The sequence below is a fragment of the Lethenteron reissneri genome, chromosome 68 (genome assembly GCF_015708825.2).
Source record: "Lethenteron reissneri isolate LAM-NWPU_2019-01 chromosome 68, ASM1570882v1, whole genome shotgun sequence".
NCBI lineage: Eukaryota > Metazoa > Chordata > Hyperoartia > Petromyzontiformes > Petromyzontidae > Lethenteron > Lethenteron reissneri.
Genome location: NC_083846.1, coordinates 2831530 through 2850365, shown reverse-complemented (window position 1 = coordinate 2850365; position 18836 = coordinate 2831530). Strand labels below are relative to the sequence as shown.

General features: G+C 51.7%; 2 protein-coding genes across 2 annotated transcripts in view; one reads left to right on the top strand and one right to left on the bottom strand.

The window, feature by feature from the left end:
• LOC133360307 (zinc finger C3H1 domain-containing protein-like) overlaps positions 1-12666 on the top strand; it is a 17363-nt gene extending 4697 nt beyond the window's left edge. Inside the window, exons 7-13 of the mRNA XM_061578952.1 lie at positions 640-747; positions 2551-2716; positions 4695-4795; positions 5789-5890; positions 8364-8403; positions 9843-9905; positions 11555-12666. Of these exons, the coding sequence (XP_061434936.1) occupies positions 640-747; positions 2551-2716; positions 4695-4795; positions 5789-5890; positions 8364-8403; positions 9843-9905; positions 11555-11725 (751 nt within the window). The 3' untranslated portion in view covers positions 11726-12666. The remainder of the gene's footprint in view (positions 1-639; positions 748-2550; positions 2717-4694; positions 4796-5788; positions 5891-8363; positions 8404-9842; positions 9906-11554) is intronic.
• LOC133360306 (coiled-coil domain-containing protein 34-like) lies at positions 12634-18836 on the bottom strand. The gene is given in 8 exon segments (XM_061578951.1): positions 12634-14698; positions 15442-15574; positions 16426-16584; positions 17239-17346; positions 18046-18135; positions 18137-18236; positions 18608-18756; positions 18759-18836. Coding segments are annotated over 8 exon segments (1017 nt in total). The 3' UTR covers positions 12634-14498.

Sequence of the window (18836 nt, the reverse complement as noted above, 5' to 3'; positions counted from 1 at the left end):
AAAAAAATTAATCACGACGTTTTGATTGCAACACAAGCAATCATCATCAGGTGTGACAACTACAAGCAAGAAATTTTACTGAAGTGGGAGAGAAGCCGGAGTCAAGGGGTTTATACTGGGCAGGGTGGTGGGGGGGGTAAGTGGGCGGGGCTGTAGTTGCGCGGGGGGGGGATACGCATCTACAACGAATGCCGTCAAAACAGATGATGGTACTCGCAACAAAATAGCCACACTGCTGAACGTCAAAAGTGTAATTAACTGGGTGAAATAGACTCGTATCCGATAAATAATATGGAACAACTATGAACTATATTCTTGGTTCTTTCGGTAAAGTCACATAGAATGGAAATAATAAAATAATAAAAATAAAACATAATCAAATAATTCTCACGACGTTTCGGCCACAACGCAAGCACCCATCCTCAGGTGGAGAACAGGTCTGTCGAGAAGACAAAGTCACGTAGAAGGGAAATAATAACTGTTACATTTTTTTACATTTTTTTTATTATAATTTTTTTCCCCTACGTGACTTTCCCGAAGAATATAAACTAAAAATAGTTGGTGTCGTTGTTGCGGCGTTGCTGTGCGCGGCGTGCGGCTTTTGACGGGACGACCTTGTGTGTGTGTGTGCGGTGGTAGCTCCTGGCAGGTGTTGGCGAGTCCCGCGGCCGGAGCGACGGACGCCCACGAAGCTGCCCTGGGGGCGGCCCAGCTGACGGAGGAGCCGCTGCGGCTGCTGTGGTTGGAGTGTGTTGCCCACGCTTGCACGAGCACCCGCGCGGCACAACCTCGCTCTGTTAGCGGTGGCTAGGAGATGTTAACTACCTCGCCTGGTTCACGGGAGGTCGTGGGTTCGATCCCGACCCTGACACCCGTATGTTGATCTTTTGCACCGTACGTAGCCATCGGCGCTTATCGTAGGTGCGTAAGAATAATAGGTTTTTTACCCTTTTTTTCTGGCAACAAAACTGACACCTTTTTACGAGGAATCATGTTTGCATTAACCACAATACCTGCGGTCCCCCGAGCCCTCATACTCTGATGGTGCGTTGTCTTTGAGTTGTGCGCCTTTTGGTGTCATCTGGTCCAACACCATGTGAGACTAGGCTCTAAGAAAATCTGTCTCTGGTGTGGACCAATCAATTTCAAGGACAGTGCATACATTATCAGAGTTGTGTTTTTTGTTTGCATTCTGACCGCAGGTGTTGTGGTTAATGCAAACATGATTCCTTGTAAAAAGGTGTCAGTTTTGTTGCCAGAAAAAAGAGTAAAAAACTAATTATTATAAGTTCCATGCCAGCTGCACGTTCTCCCCGTGGTCACGTGGATTTTTCTCCGGGTCCTCCCCGTCCCACGTTTAGAAAAGTGATCTTGGGAGTATTTGGCTGCTACAAATGTCCGCGTGATGATGAGCCCACTTCGTTGAGCTATCGTTTGTGACGGCCAGGTCGCGTCTGAAAAAGTGTCGTGCAGCTCGGTGGGCCTTAGCTGGTAAACTAAAGCTTTCGTGCAGTCACGAAAGCTTTAAATCGAAAATTAAACTCAAAATAGTACAATAAAAATATTTTCTAATAGCTTTCTGGACCAGATCGCCAGCGCACAAGTTATCCGGAGGACTTTGTGAAGTCGGTTTTTTAGTGGGTATTTTAGGCGTGAAATTATGCCACTGACATTGTTGAATCAGCCCTGGGCCTCGCCTAGGTTGACTAGGCCTTAAACAGCCGGTGCAGTGTGTAAACATCGGCACTGGCCGCACCACCCCTTCGTGTCGTGTGCTACCCGTTGGCCTTCGTTCGCCGACAGAATTTTCCCCAAATAGTTTAGTTGGGCTACACGGGGAATTTGTGTGTGTGTGTGTGTGCCGTGCGTGCGCGTTTCCGTGTGCACGCGTGCGCTAGCGTAGTGGTGGGCGCGCTCCCACTACGAACCGGGTGACCGGATTTCGATTCCCCGCTCACGGAATCAAAGGCGGCCGGGCACGGTGCTGGCCACCCACCCCGTCGTTTGCCGTGCCGGCCTTCATCGGTGCTGCTACTCGCTAACAACACTTGCCCCAAACAAGTCTGTTGAATTCTAGATTTGAAGCTTTCGTGACTGCAAGGATTCATACTCTTAGGTTTTTTTCGGTAAAGTCATGTAGGAAAAAAATAAAATAAAAAAATAATGAACGTAATAATAGAAATAAAATAATAAATCACGACCGTCACAGCTAGATTTACTGTATCTAGCTGTGACGGTCCCACCTTATGACGGAGACTTGTGTTGCCTCCGAAACGTCGTGATTTATTATTTTATTTCTATTATTACTTTTATTAATTTTATTTTTTCCTACGTGACTTTACAGAAAAAACCTAAGAAGTAAATCTGTTGAAGGCTATATGGTGGGGGGCAAGATCTGTGCGTGCGTGTCTCTGCGTGCGTGTCTCTGCGTGCGTGTCTGCGTGTGCGTGTCTGCGTCGTGGTGACGTCACCGCCACTTAGTGGCGAATGGCGGTTGTTTTTGTTGTTGTGTCTGCGCGTGCGTGTCTGCGCCCGCGTCCGTGTGCGCAGCTACCTGACGCAGGCCAAGGCGAGGCTGCTGGCGTCGGCGAGCAAAGCGCCGGAGCTGCGGTCGTTCACGGCGCTCGTGCACCGCTGCCTCGCCACGGTGCCGGTGCGGCGCGCCCTCCCGCACGCCTCCGCCAAGTACTGGGCCGACTACACCTTCCACAACCAGGTGCCCGCGCCCGGCGCTCCCATCCGGCAAGGAGCGTTAGACCATCGCGCGAAACTCGCGCTCGTCCTCGCTCCGGCGGGCGGAGTTTTGTTGGCCGAGCCGTCGGGACGGGCACGGTGGCGGCTTCGCGTCACGCTTTCAGATGCACCTCTGCGGCCGTCCGGAGCGCCTCGCTCTTCCCTTGGACAGTAGGAAGCCACCGGAGCTGTGCACTTTAAAAATGTGCTTTTTGTGTTTAGTTTGTTGTCCTTCCCCCACCCCTCGGCACCTCGGATTAGCATGGTTGGCTACGTACGGTCCTAAAGATGTTCTACATACATAGACTCGTGCAGAGACCCACAGACTCGTGCAGAGACCCACAGACTCACACAGAGACCCACAGACTCAAACAGAGACCCATAGACTCACACAGAGACCCACAGACTCACACAGAGACCCACAGACTCACACAGAGACCCACAGACTCACACAGAGACCCACAGACTCACACAGAGACCCACAGACTCACACAGAGACCCATAGACTCACACAGAGACCTACAGACTCACACACCCACACAGAGACCCACAGACTCACACAGATGCCCACAGACTCGCGCAGAGTTTGTTGTCCTTCCCCCGCACCTCCGACTAGCACATTTGGCTACGTACGGCGCTAAAGAAGTTTTACATTCATACGTCCGCCGCTTAATGGGAACGATGCAACCCGAAAAACACACGTCTCGTAGACTACGTTTGCGGGAAACCTCTCCCTTACTTCCCGAGGGCCACGCACGAACGACTTCCAAAATATCCGGGCTGATGGGCGAGCGCGCACCGCGCTACGAACGCGGCCGCCCGGCTCTGGCTTCCAGTCACGGGCCCGCGTTGGTGGCGCGTGATATCAGAACCGGTTCCCGGGGCCTTCCCCAACGTCGATTCCACCTTACACGAGTTCTCGGTGCGGCGTGTCAACATCGGCGCTGCGGAGACGAAGGCAGCCGGCCGTGGTGCCGTGACGGCAACACCACCTCCTCGTTCGCCGTGCCGGCCTTCGTAGGTGCTCACCTCAACGAGTGGGCTACGAGTTATAGCTCTTTTTGAGAGACGACCTGGCCGCAAATGAGAGCTCCATGAAGTGGCTTATCACGTGGAAATTTATAGCGGTCAAATACTCTAAAACACGTGCTGTCAATTCTAAATGTGGAGGGTAAAACCAGAGGACCCGGAGAAAAATCCACGTGACCACGGGGAGAACATGCAAACTCGGGCACCGTCAGGGTCGGGATCGAACCCACGACCTCCTGTACACCAGGTGAGGTAGTTAACATCTTCTAGCCACCGTGATGATGATGAGAGACGCAAACTCCAAATATACAGCAGCAGGCGTCAGGGTCGGGATCGAACCCACGACCTCCTGTACACCAGGCGAGGTAGTTAACATCTCCTAGCCACCGTGATGATGATGAGAGACACAAACTCCAAATATACAGCAGCAGGCGTCAGGGTCGGGATCGAACCCACGACCTCCTGTACACCAGGCGAGGTAGTTAACATCTCCTAGCCACCGTTATGATGATGAGAGACACAAACTCCAAATATACAGCAGCAGGCGTCAGGGTCGGGATAGAACCCACGACCTCCTATACACCAGGCGAGGTAGTTAACATCTCCTAGCCACCGTGATGATGATGATGATGAGAGACGCAAATTCCAAATATACAGCAGCAGGCGTCAGGGTCGAACCCACGACCTCCTGTACACCAGGCGAGGTAGTTAACATCTCACATCGGTCGGTTACGCCGTGAGGTCACCGCGTCGTCTGCGCTCATCTCCGCTCGTATCGTTCTGCGCGACGCTCGGCGGCACGGCTCCGCTCCCGCAGCGGGGATAAAAACGAGCCGTCCCGGTCGCGAGCCCGACGCAGCTCCGCTGTGCTGTGGGAAAAAAAAAAGAGGCGCCAACGTCTTTGTGTCGGTCGGCTGACGGGCTGCGTGCAGGTTGTGGACGTGTACGTGGGCTGCCTGCCGCCCTGCCAACGCTCGGCGGCGCTGGAGAGGCTGCACGCGCTGGCGCCCACCAACGCCGCGCTGGCGTTACGGTAATGCCACGCAAGGGGCGCCTCCGTCCGCCAACGGGGGGGCACGCTCCTCTATGCCGGCACGAGCCTCTCGCCCGCCACATCGCACTGCGCTCGCCCGGCCGTGTGATGCCTTATTACCGTCGCTGATCTCGTCGAGGGGAAATAAACCGTCATCCTCACAACGGCGGATTTTGGTTCGCAGTCGAACGAAGACGGTCACCGCATCGCGCGTGTTCATGTGCGCTTGTGCGGCCGTCTGGAACGCTCCTCCTTCCGATATTAGGAAGGCGAGGGAGCTGTGCACTTTTAAATCTAGATTTTCAAAAACTAATTTTTTTCCCACTGCGTTTTGTGTTTAGTTTGTTGTCCGTGTCCCCCCCCCCCCCCCCCGTACCTCCGATATGCACGGTTGGCTACGTTCGGTGTGAGAGGAATTCAACATTCGTACGTCCATGATGCACAGCTCCAGCAAGCGACATCACACTGCCGTAGCCCAAGCAGGGCTCCTATACAGCCGTGGCACACGCTGCGCTAACCCGCGCACTGCACCAACCTGCAATCGCATAACCCTCCTTACGTGGTGGTGCGGTTTGTAAGGATGGAGGGACAGGACGACGACGATGATGATGATGGTGGTGGGAACAATGTTGGTGTCAACGTTAGTGTTGGTGGCAGCTGGAACCATGACGGTGATGATGAGTCGCAACAAGTGATATTGGTTGTGACGACGGTGCTGATGGTAGCGTTGCTAGAAATTGAACTGACGATGATAACGTTGATATTGGCCTTTGACGTTGGGTTGCGATGATAGCGTAGCCGGAATGATGATCGATGTTGGGTTGTGACGACGACGATGACCAGGGGATGAGTGATGTTGAAGTGGGGGAGGGGGTGGGTCGGTGGCGCTCATGACGATGAAGAAGATGGAAGGTGGGCTGCCCTTTGTGCTGCCCCTTCCTACCTCTACCCCTCCCTCCCCCCCCATCCCCCCCCCTCCCCAACCCAACCCAGGTTGCTGGTGGCGGAGGCGGAGGAGGGAAACGTCCACAGCGTTGCTCTACAGGCCAAGCTGCTGATCCAGAGGCTGCCCTCCTGTCTTTTCATCTGGAAAATGTACTGTTGGGCCTCGACGCTCGGTGCCTTTAATGAACGCCGAGACAAAAAATCCCGCGGCCGGAATGTCATCCCCAATTTTGAAGCTTTCGTGACTGCAAGGATTCATACTCTTAATTCTTTCGGTAAAGTCACCAAGTAGGTAAAAAATTAAATAAAAATTAATAAAACTAAAATAATAAAAACACGACGTTTCGGAGGCAACACAAGTCTCCGTCATCAGGTGGGACCGTCACAGCCAGATTTGCTTCATCAAGTGAGGCAGGGATTCAAGATGCAAGCTCTTAAATACAAGTTGAGGGGGAGGAGAGGGGGGGGAGCTTATCAGAATGTGGTAGCCAATGAATGAAACGTATCGGGAGGGGGGGGCGGAGCTCAAAGAAGGCACGAGGTGCTCGTAGGCATCGACGTGGACGTTTTATTAATTTTAATTTCATTTTTTACCTACGTGACTTTACCGAAAGAACTAAGAGTATGTCATCCCCAGTGCCCTGTGCTTCACCACCACCACCATTATCATCAATGCTCATCGCTGCCATCATCATTACCATCATCGCCGAGACCGCCACTGTCATCGTGTGCACGTTGAATTTCTTTCACGCCGTACGTAGCGAAACCGTGCGATTCGGAGGTACGGGGGGGAGGGGAGAAAAACAACAAACGAATTATCATCACTATCATCATCCTTACCATTATCACCGTCACTACCATCATCATCAACAGCGGGTGGTAGTACCACCACCATCACTGTCATCATCAACATAACCACCACGACCATCGTTTATCAACGCTTTCATCACCACAATTGTTATCATCACGACTCCGGATCAGGATTCGCTTGATGAATCAAATGTGTAGTGGTCTCTAATGGCTGCCCGCGGGTCAATGTGCGCACGCAGTAGGTGCGAATTTAAATTGATCGATGATTTTTTTTATTGTTACTTACGCCCGCAAGATTCGACGAACGGTCTCGTGAACATTTAAGCCACCGATGCCGTTGTCCGCCGAGGCTTCGACCGGCATCGTACAAAACCCCCCCCTTTCCGTTAACCGCCGTCTCGCCACCGTCACCGCCCCCCTCGCCTGCCTGTTGGTTTTCTGGGTGGGCGTCTGCTCACAGGTGTGACATGCAGTGTCACCCCCGATGGCGGTGGTCACGTTGGCGTGCGGTTATAAAAATAAAGAAAGCCGCTACCCTCGTTCAAACGCCCCCCCCCAGGTGCCATCCGGCAGCTTTTGGCCATGGTGGCGACGGTGATCCCAACCACTCGCTCGGCACGTAACGATTCGCAGTCGGCGCTTTAACAATCGGCTCTTCCTTCGCTTCGCGGTACCCGTCTTGTGTCGTGCCGCGTGATTTCCTCCGTCGGCCCACAATGTTGGCGACCGGTAACGCGCGGTGGTTTTGCTCGAACCTTTAACGAACCGATTTCTTTAACCGCCGAAACGCGCGTACACGCGAGCGTAAGAACAGAGCCGTCGACTAATATCGGTGTTTGCCCCCGGCAGGAATTGTGCCTGCGGGGGAAACGCGCGCCGCGCGAAAAAATTGCGACGCAAAAACAACGCTAGAGTTCTCTCCAACTCTAGACGCAAAACATTTGGACCCGCAAGCAAAAATGTGATCCTCAAATTCGGAGAGTAAAACACGAGTTTGAGAGAACTCGATAAATGTAGAGCCATTGGTTTGATAAAAGAACTTGACGCTTTTGTCCAACGCTGGCCTTCGACGTAAAAAAAAAACTATGAAATGGTCGACGTTTCAAGCAACGGTCCTTCTTCGCAGCACGTAAGATGCCGGGGAGGTAGAGTGGAACATGCGGCGTCTCTGTGCTGTGAAGAACCATTGTCCCAAACTACCCCCCCCCGCCCCACGCTGTATACTTTTAAAAATATTTTTAAAGCCGAAGTCTTCATGACGAATGCTAGTAGTTGTGTTATCCCCGCTGCTGCGCCGCTGCCCAAATGCTTTAAGTGTCACCGAGTAATGGATCCTTGAACAGAGTTGGGACACCGTAAATCGTTTTCCAGGCCTAATGCGCTGGCGCTTAGCGCGCAGGAGCTGAGCGACAATGTTGGATGTGTACCCCTGTTGTCGCCGTCACATCTGGGCCGGCGCGGTGGTTAGGAGATGTTAACTACCTCGCCCGGTATACAAGAGGGTCGTGGGTTCGATCCCGACCCTGACGCCTGTTGTATATTTGGAGTTTGCGTGTTTTCCCTGTGGTCGCGTGGATTTTTCTCCGGGTCCTCCGTTTTTTTCCCTCCCAATATAGAAACGTGTTTCAGAGTATTTGGCCGCTATAAAATTCCACGGCATAGCTCGGCGAGCCTTGCCTGGTAAAATAAAATAGTTTCTAGTTTAGTTTACCGCTCCTCTACTGCTTATGCTGTTGCCAATTGTTGCCACCGCTGCTGTAGCTGCTGTGTCTCCGTCGCCGCTTTAAAAGCAGCTTCCTCTTCCCGATTGCAGAGTCATCGCTGCCACGAGAAAACTTCACGGCCCGTCGGAGGTGAGGACCGACGCACCGATATATATATATACCGCCTTTGTGATTGGAGCGCGGCCTCGGTTGCCTGCAACACGCGTCGTCATCGTCGCCGCCGCCGCCAAATTTATTGTCGCAAACCGTTGAGTTACAGGTTACAGGTTGAACACGCTTTAATAGGGCGAGAGAAATTCGACACGCGACCGGGTCACTCCTGTTTACAGGAGTGACCTGCGGTTTCTGCCGGTCGTGGCCGATTTATTGCCGTGTATAATTCGGATTCAATAATTTGTGGTGTAAGTATCGAAATGTGGCAAATTTGGATCCCCCCCGAGGCTGACGCGTAGTGGCCTACTAAGCTTGCGAATGACGTCGGAGGGGGATCTTTAATGGGCAATGTGAAGCAGATGGCGCGTAGTGTAATAGTTTTAACACGTAGGCTTTCGCGACCAATATTATCCATGAGGTTTTGTTGGGTTCGGTCGCGTGAGTATAAATGTGTCGTTAAAGCCTGCCACCACCCCCGACACAGCCATTTAGCAACGTTTCTCACTTAAACAAAACATGCCAATTACCAGCTCAGCACAACGATGTGTTGGAGAGCAAACCCACAACATTACATGGGTGGAAAAAACCCCATTTTTCCAGCGGCAGGCATCGGGTTTTTTCTTTAATACAATTAAACCCGATTTCGGGGAATTAGAACCTGGTTTATTGAATACGAAACTCTGATCCAAGGCTTGGGCTGCTTCCTCGTCTGTGCTGCTATCGTACTCGGGGGGGCCGTCGGGCACGAGGTAGTCGTAGAATGCGGCGGGCAGGTTGGTCTTGATGAACACGAGCTTCTCGTCCACAATCGTGGGCGCCAGTGAGTTCCTTAGCTTGGAATGGATGAAGCCCATCGTTGAGAAGTGCGGTTCTGCAATTAGAACCAATTAAACCGGATTTCTCCCAATCTCAGATGATCGGGTTTAATATAAAAAGACAAACAACCGGAAGCAACAGGAGAGCTTCGCCATTCTTGCCCGATGAAGCTGATTGTAATTACCAGCGAAACGTCGTACTGCTCAAATTTTAAAATGCTGTTGATTCTCTCTTCAACACACCGGTGGGCTAAAGAAGTGAATTATTTTGTCCTTTGAAAGACGTGACACGTTTTTGACTGTTTGGCCGTGTCGGATGGTGGAGTGTTATGACACATAAATAACGCGATCTGATCCAAAAACTTATGAATTCGAGTACGGATTTCCGTCGGTAATTACAACCAAGCCTCATCAGCCGACAGCCAGATTTGCATAACAGTTATTGCAGTGGTTATCCAGGTCGGCCTGCCGAATTCAAACCACAAACGTCTGAAACGAATGCGCGATCGCTCGGCAACTCCCCCCACCCGCCCTCGGCGACGTGGAGAAAACATCGCGTTGCCCGAGCCCTAGCCGTGTGTGCTCCGTGTCTTCCCCCAGCTGCGGCGCCTGTTCGTCCGAGCTCTGCACTGCCTTCCGCTCTCCGCGTCGCTCTGGAAAGATGTAACCGACCGCACCTGCACCGCACGAGTGCTCGCGACACACACGGGGTGGCGGCGGTGGTTGCTAGATTTATTTGCTCTGCAGGTTTTCGGGGATGCGTTTGGGAAGGTCGGGACCGAGTTATCACTCCCCCGGCAGACGCTGCTGTGGTGTCGTGGTTAACACGCTAGACTTGCAATCCAGAGGGAGCCGGTTTGATTCCATCTCCCGGCGGGCAGGTTTCTTAAATCTGCCCACCCGCATTGCTGCACCCAGCAGCATAAATGGGCTTCACCAGTCGGATCGGGAGGTCATTTGTGGCGAGGTAAAGTGTGGTTACATCTCGGTTTTGGGTAAAGACCTCCCGACAGCCGATGCCCATCCCTCTTGTGATGCAGAAATCCATCTCTTGCACGTGAGCCGATTTCATCGCTCCATTTCCGGGGCCGGCCATCTGTTCCCGGGCGTTTCTCTGCGTTGACCGACAATCCGTCAGCGGTCTCAGGCATTGGCCATGCCCAAGCGCGCACTTAACTTTGCTTAACAGGCGACGTCCTGCAATTTCTCCGATGCGTTCTTCCGTCTGTCACTTAGGTGCAATTCGAATCGCACATCTCATCACGCGCTTTGCACGCTTTTCGTTCCATTTTCTTTTGTCCGCGTGCCATGCCCTCTGATCGTATCATCGCGGGTAATTTAAACTCGATGATGCCTGAGGATGTTGTTTTGCATTACACAAAGTTTTTTCAAAAAGCACTCCACAACCTGCTGTCCGCTCGCCCATATTTCATCGTCTAGATCCCGGTCTGCTTTCTGATGTGCTTTCGAATCGTGTCCCTCGCAACAGATATTAACTTACAATAATAACAGTAAAATGTGGAGACTAACACACCATGGCAAGCACCGAGAAAAGTGTAATCTTCTCTGCCAAAAGCCCCCCACCCCCCCCCCCCCCACTATTGCTTGGGGATCAGCTGTTTGGATACTGCTATTCTGTGCCTTCTTCTCTAGCTGCATCCTTCCCTCTCGCCCTCGGGTCTCCCTCTTACTCCTTGCGCAGTGCACCGGTGGCATCCCCATCGTCTCGATTTAAAACTTTCGTGACTGCAGGGATTCATCTTCTTGGTTCTTTCGGTAAAGTCACGTAGAAGGGAAATAAAAATCTTTCCGACAGCCCTGTTCTTCACCTGAGGACGGCTGCTTGCGTTGTGGCCGAAACGTCATGAGAATTATTTTATTATGTTTTATTTTTATTATTTTATTATTTCCCTTCTACGTGACTTTACCGAAAGAACCAAGAAGGTTAATCCCCATCGTCGTTCTAATTGCATCGTCTCTGTCTCTGGTCCAACACGTGCTCGATCCGTCCAAGTCTTGCCTCAAGAATAATAGTAGCAACCACCACCACCTCGCCGCCAAAGCACCAGTCTTCATTCCGTCTCCTTTCTCTCGGAAGATAATTTTCATCGTGGAATTCTCATCTCTGCCCGCTCGAGCACCCTCCTACTTTGGTGCCCCACGTGTATTGTGTGTGCACCGTGGCACCGGTGGGCCCAAAGCGTGTCGCGACGATCGGCTCGCCAGCTAGAAGAAAAACGCTCCCAACGCCATCGTCGCCGCTAACCCGTCGCCCCAACGCGTCGTCTCACCACCGTATGCACCGCGTGCAGTTTGTGCTCGCGGAAGCGGAGGCTGCGGCGTCGGCGTCGTCTTCGGCGTGCGGCGGCAAAGGGGGAGCGCCCGTGCAGCGTGCGCTGGCTCTGTGCCGCGAGGCCGGGGTCAGCCTTGCGGAGCTACTGCCCTCCTCCGTCACGCTCTCGCCAGGCCACGCCACCTCGTAAGTCCCCCCCGGCCTGGCGGTCGCCGGTGCCCGCCGGTGCCCGCCGCCACCCACCAGGGCGGAGGGGGGTGGCGGCGGGGGGGCGCGTGGGGGTGGCAACCACCGCCTCCTCCTGCCCAACTGTCCCAAGCCGCTGCGCTGTAAGTAAGCCCCGTCCCCCCCCTCCCTCCTGTGCCTGACACCACGTGACTCGTTCTGGGACCCCGAAGGCAGTATTATTAAAGTTTCCTCGCATTTACTTTTTAATGTCTGTCGAAACTGCGGTTGGGGGGGAGCGGAACGATCGATTTGAGTTTTTGCACCGCAGTTCGGTGCGGGCCTCGTTGGGTTTTTAGTTGGGGCCCCCGTGCGTCTTCGCCGCACGTCTTTCACTGTGACGGGTGCAATCTCGTGAAACTTAAAAAAAAAACCCGGAAAAAATGCAAAACGGAGGAGAAATGCCGTGAACTCGCAGTATTTGCTACAGACGGTAACCATGGCTCCACTTTACCTGTTGTGTTAAAAGTTGCTCTGGAGGGCTCGGTTTTTGCAGGACTGCTGCGACAGATGAATAGTCCCCCACCCCATCACCAAGGCAAGGACCACCACCAGCAAGCGCTAGCACTTTGCCAAGAGTGGCCGTTTCTCTCTCTCTCGCGCGATGGGACTGTGAAGCCGGATCGGTTTACAAGAAACGAGAGGTCGGCTGGCAAGTTTGCGCTACTTTTGCGCTCGCAATGGCTGGTTCGCTCCGATCACCGTAGGCTGCAAGTGTGCAGGAGAACACCCTTCCGCCCGCCCGCCTCGCCCACGTCATGCCACGGATGAGCAGGGATTATAAAGCGTTCCTGAAGCGTTGACTTACCGTATAGATATTACCAATTGTTCATTTAAATATGTGTACAAAAAAATTTATGACGAAAGTGCCAGTTGATAATAAAAAAAAACATTTATTAATTTCAAGGGTCCCAGTTTGAGTTTTTTTGTTGTTGTTGATCTAAGTGTGTCCACGGTTGTATAAGAACCGGGAATAAAAACAAAAAAGCTCCCAGATGTGTACTGCCTTGTCCTCTCCGATGCCAAAATGTCGGACATCGTATCCAAGGACACACGGTACGAACCCCCGAAAACACAAGGGGGCGGTCACATGGAACAACCCGCACCAGAATAAGTTGCTGATCATTTGTTGAAGTCTCATTATATTAGTCACATCATCAAGCTACCACTAACGGTTGTTTGGCAAAATGGTAAAAAAAAACTCTTCTCGAGATTTTTTGATTGGCCAAAAGTAACTTTTAAACATTCTGCACAAGAGAAAAATACAATTCCTTAAGTTAAAATAGAAGTGCCATTTCAGGCATTTCAATCCCTCGGTATCTTACATCGGGAATGTGGCAACATTTTATGAACGAATGGCTGAACAAGACTTTTTGAGATACAGTCAGGGGTCAACGACAGATGAATATCGTTTGCAGTCTTGTGTCAGTGGTCGGCCTCATATAGCCGCGCCATATCCAATAAAGTTGCAGGCTGGAGGTGTAGGCCCATCTGTGTTGTGCGTATTATGTATGTTGAACATCTTTTGCATCGCGTGTAGCCAACCGTGCTAATCGATGTTAAGTGCAAATCAACAGTCCCGCGCCCCTCCACGGAAATTCAATGAATTGCCACGATTTGATATTCGAAACGATTTTGAACATTGTAGTGTTTGTAAAAGAACCCACAAGTCGTACACACCCACCCCACAACCAGCACACACGCACAGACTGTCATTCGACGCATGTATCGCGAGCTTAAGAATGGATACGAATTGATGCACCTCTTTGCCGCACACCACCACAATGAGTGCGCTTGGGTCTGTCTCAATAGTCACTCCCCTTTGACGGCGAGGGGTGGCAGCTACTGTGGGCATCGTCGCTGTTCAAACAACCCTCCAAAGTGGGTGTGTGGCCAAAACAAACACCACACTTTGAGTCCAGGTGGTTTTCCTTCCCTTCGGCAAGGTAACATGCCGCTTTGTGCTGATGGAACTTTTACGTGCACGACTAAGGGTCGGTCAGTACTGGGTTGCGTAGAATTAACAATTATATGACAATCTTGTGGTTTAGTTAAACATGATAAACTAGGGTTTTTCGGTACTGCACGTAGTATGGCAACAGGGATAAATGAGAACATAAGGAAATTCCATCTGTAATCTCAGCTATAGCCCATAGGGGTCCGCAACCAAATTAAAGGACTTTTTTTTTTCTTCGAATTTGGTTTAAAAAAAATTGTGCAATTGCACTGTGTGGTGAAACCGAGACTGTGCTTCTCACAATGTCACGAAGCAGTCCCTGGAAGAGCCACATGCAGCGCTGGAGCAGCAGGTCGCCCACCCTGCTCTCGAAAGGACATCTCTAACTCCCAGAGCGGGGCCGTGCCCCCTGACTCACCACAACAGCTTACAGGGTGAGTACAATGCACCTGGGTGGCGAGATGTTAACCACCTCGCCTGGTATACAGGTAATCGTGGGTTCGATCCTGATGCTTGTATGTTTGGAGTGTGCATGTCTCCCTACGGTCGCATGGATTTCTTTCCGGGGCCTTTGGTTTTCCCCTCATTTAGAATCGACGTGTTGTAGAGTATTTAGCTGCTATACATTTACACGTGATGAGCCACTTTTAGCTTTCATCCGTGGCCCGCTCCCATCTGAAAAAGCGCTATATAGCTCAATGGGGCCTTATCGGGTAAAATAAATAGTTTTAGTTTCACGCTACAGGGCCAGGCTGTCGGTCGACGGGTGGGAATCGGCGTTCTAGGACCTTAGTCTGGCGGCGCCGGGTCTGCCCGCAGCGGTGGGTGCGCCGCGCCTGGCGGCGGGCGCGCTGGCGCACCGCGCCTTCTTCCCCTTGGCCGACTTGGGGCAGACGGCGTCTTGGGGAGGTGTGGGGATCGGCTTCCAGGGGACGGGGTTGTAGAAGCTGGGCGCCGGGTAGCCTGCGTTGCTGTAGGTGCCTGTGGGTGGGGAGAGCGTGTGGGGAGGGGGGGGGTGCATGTTAAAAAACACAACTTGGTTTTCAATAGAGGCCGACCGAAACAAGTTATAGTTTCGGCCAAAACCGAAAGTAAAAAATTGACTTTCGGCCAAAACCGAAAGTATGCCGAAAGAGGCCATTTGCCAACTTTCGGTGCCGAAACCGAATTGTCCCAGATAAGGCCTTGAGCTGCTATAGAGCTCTTTGACAGAAGCGACCTGACTATCACAAATGTTAGCTCAATGAAGTGTGCTTATAACGTGGAAATTTATAGCAGCCAAACCAAAAAAACCAGGAGTAATATCCACACCACCAAAGGGAAAACACGCAAAGTCCAAATATATTCAGGTATCAGGGTTGGGATTGAAGCCACGAAACTCCCGTCTACCAGGCGAGGCAGTTAACAGCTCGCCACTGTGGCACCCCAGCGATAGTTAACATCACGCGGCTACAACGCAAACACAACGAAGAGCGGTACGTTTTAATTAACATCGAAAATATGAATGCACCAAGGGAAAAAAAAAACCCCACACAGGGTTTTTGCCCTGCATTGTAACTCCTCGAAACAGCTCGTGCCCCCCCGGGGACTTGAATGACTGAAGCTACGATGGTTAACTGACACCCTCTCAAACCTCGGGTGCTGGTTGTGTCGCCGACTCAGGCGTTCGGCGTGACTGCGCGTGAGGTCACCACCACCCCCGTCCACGCCCCCACCCCCCTCACCGTTTCCTTTGCCCAGCGGCCACTCGCGTTTGGGCCGAGGTCTCGTCTTCGCTTTTTCCAGCCACTCCCGAAACTCCCTCTCCGCCCTCTCCCTCCTCTCGCGTTTTTCTGCCGCCAGCCGCTCCATCTCCTCCTGGATGGGGGGGGGGGGGGGGTTTCGACTCGATGCTTTAATTTTCGTGAAGTAAAAGTTACAAAATCACCATGACTGGCGCCCTGTTCTCTTCAGATCTCGGTAGACTGGAGGTGATGGGGTGGGGGGGGTCTGTGTTGCTGAGTGGAGAACACGTGAAGGGGAGTTCAGAGTTAACAGGGTGGTCTGTGTTGTGGACGGAGTGGAGGGTGAACAGGGTGGTCTGTGTTGTGGATGGAGTGGAAAGGTAACGGGGTGGTTTGTTGTGAAGGGAGTGGAGATGTAATGGGGTGATACTCTTAGGGTTTTTCGGTAAAGTCACGTAGGTAATAAAATAAAATAAAAATTTATAAAAGTAATACTAGAAATAAAATAAAATATTTCTATTATTACTTTTATAAATTTAAATTTTCTTTTTTACCTACGTGACTTTACCTAAAAAAAACCTAAGAGCATGAATCCTTGCAGTCACGAAAGCTTCAAATCAAGAATGTAATGGGGTGGTCTGTGTTGTGGATGGAGTGGAGAGTTAACAGGGCGGTCTGTGTTGTGGAGGGAGTTGAAAGGTAACGGGGTGGTCTGTTGTAAAGGGAGTGGAGGTGTAATGGGGTGGTCTGTGTTGTGGATGGAGTGGAGAGTTAACAGGGTGGTCGGTGTTGTGAAGAGGTAACGAGGTGGTCTGTGTTGCGGGCGGAGTGGAGAGGTAACGAGGTGTTCTGTGTTGCGGATGGAGTGGAGAGTTAACAGGGTGGTCGGTGTTGTGGAAAGGTAACGAGGTGGTCTGTGTTGTGGAGATGGAACGGGGCGGGGTGGGGCTGCGTTGCGGAGGGAAGTGCGCGAGTGTGCCGCACCTGCTGCCTCTGCTTCTTCTCCTTCTCGGCCGCGGCCTTGTGCTGCAGCCACTGCTGGTAGCTCTCGTGCGCCTTCTCCAAGATCCTCTGCCTCTCCTGCTCTCTCTCCTCCATCTTCGTGCGCTCCTTGCGCTCCGCCTGCTCTTCCTCGAGCTGCAACTGAGCACACCGCGGAGGGTGGCTGACGTGACGTTGCAGCCCGCGAATTCGTAGCCCGCCCACCCGGCCCGCCTGCACAGGACCCACATGATTCCAGTGCCACGGTGGCAAAAATGTTAACTACCTCGCCTGTTATACAGGAGGTCGTAAGTTCGATCCCGACCCTGACGCCTGCTGCATATTTGGAGTTTGCATGTTCACTCTCCCCGTGGTCGCGTGGATTTTTCTCCGGGTACTCCGGTTTTTCACTGCACATTTAGAATCAACGTCATGCGTTTTGAGTATTTGGCTGCTATAAATTTCCACGTTGAGCTATCAAACGTGGCCAGGTCGATTTTGAAAAAGAGCTGTATAGCTCAGTTGGGCCTTATCCAGTACAAATAAAAATAGATTAGTTTTATTTTTCGATTTAAAGCTTTCATGACTGCAGGGATTCATCTTCTTGGTTCTTTCGGTAAAGTCACGTAGAATTGAAATAATAAAATAATAAAAATAAAACATAATAAAATAATTCTCACGACGTGGCCGAAACGTCGTGAGAATTATTTAAGTGTTTTATTTTTATTATTTTATTATTTCAATTCTACGTGACTTTACCGAAAGAACCAAGAAGAGATTAGTTTTAGTTTTGCTGTTTCCCGTGCCGTATCCCACCTGCTCCAATTTATTCCTCATCCACTCGTGCACGCGCTCCGCTGTCTTCCTGCTCTTCTCCGATTTGATCTCCTCTTCAGTTCGTTGCTGCTCTTCGCGGTGCCGCTCCTGCGAAGGAAGAGAGGTGGGCGGTGTTGGTGGTGTTAAGACAGGATTTCTTGTACGACGCTTGGACAATGCAGCACTCGTGCATTCACACGAGTCAGCGTAGCTATCAAGTGTTCAGACAATGCAAATGCACCAGGTCACGTATTGAATTGCATAAGAATCTATTTGTATTTAAATTTCGATTTAAAGCTTTCGTGACTGCAGGGATTCATCTTCTTGGTTCTTTCGGTAAAGTCACGTAGAAGGGAAATAATAAAATAATAAAAATAAAACATAATAATCTGAATGACACTGTCTCCCCGACAGACCTGGTCTTCACCTGGGGACGGCTGCTTGCGTTGTGGCCGAAACGTCGTGAGAATTATTTTATTTTTATTATTTCCCTTCAACGTGACTTTACCGAAAGAACCAAGAAGATGAATCTATTTGTATTTACGCAAATGGTATACAAATTATGTGCTCCTGTTACATTTCTGCTAATGGGACAAACTGTACAAACGAGGCAAACTCGAAGACAATACAAATAAATCTACGCAAAAAATAACAAATGTCTTGATTAAAATCACAAACTCTTAATTGTTCTGCTTCACCGAGGCGAGTGAATTAATTAGATGCCCACTGTCTGCCCCCGTGGCACACTCCCAGATTTAATTTCCAGCACCACCACCAATGGCACCCCCCCCCCCTCCCCGCGCCTACGCTTCGTGCACGCTGCTCCAGCTGTCGCCGCTCCTCCACAGTCTTCCTCACGAGCCAATCCTCCCAGGCCGACAGTCCAGCAGGCGGGGGGGCCGCCACCCTCTCTACGAGGTCCCCGCGGGGAGGATTTGCGCTTGGGGAAGTTCCGATCCCGGCTGTGGGTCGTCGCCACCGCCTGCACCCGACGGGAGCTGCACGCGCCCCCCGCCGCCGACCGCACCGTACAGAATCGGAATCTTTATCCTGGAGAAATCCAATGGGTTACAGAGCACTTTTTTCACAGAAGTCCAGTAGGGGCGTGTCAGAATGCTACAAAAGCAAACTATGCAAATCACGATAGTGCTCTGGCTGGTGCTTGGTGGATTAAGAATATGTAGACTCAAAAAAGCCGTGACCTAACCACAACAGAAAACACGGTGAGATGAAATCATACAGATTTGCCAATACTGGACAGGAACAAACTCAGCGAAGGAATGAAAGGAAATGGGGGAGGCCTTTGCCAGGGCAGTGGGAAGCTAAAGAGAGACGACAACTACTTTAAATACAACAACAACAACCATACCTTGGCTCCCGGCCACACCGTGCCAAACGGGGCTTTCGCCCGTCCTCCTCCACATCTTCGTCCTGGCTTGCGTAGCTGCTGTGGTAGATGGCGGAGAGCAGCGAGTCCGTGGAGTCTGCCCCATCACCGGCGGTGCCGGTGGCATCGCCGCACCGGCAGCACAGCCGCTCAGCAGAGACGCCGTGTCGCCCCTGCCAGCCCCAGCGCCGTCCGCGGAGCAGGTTGGCAT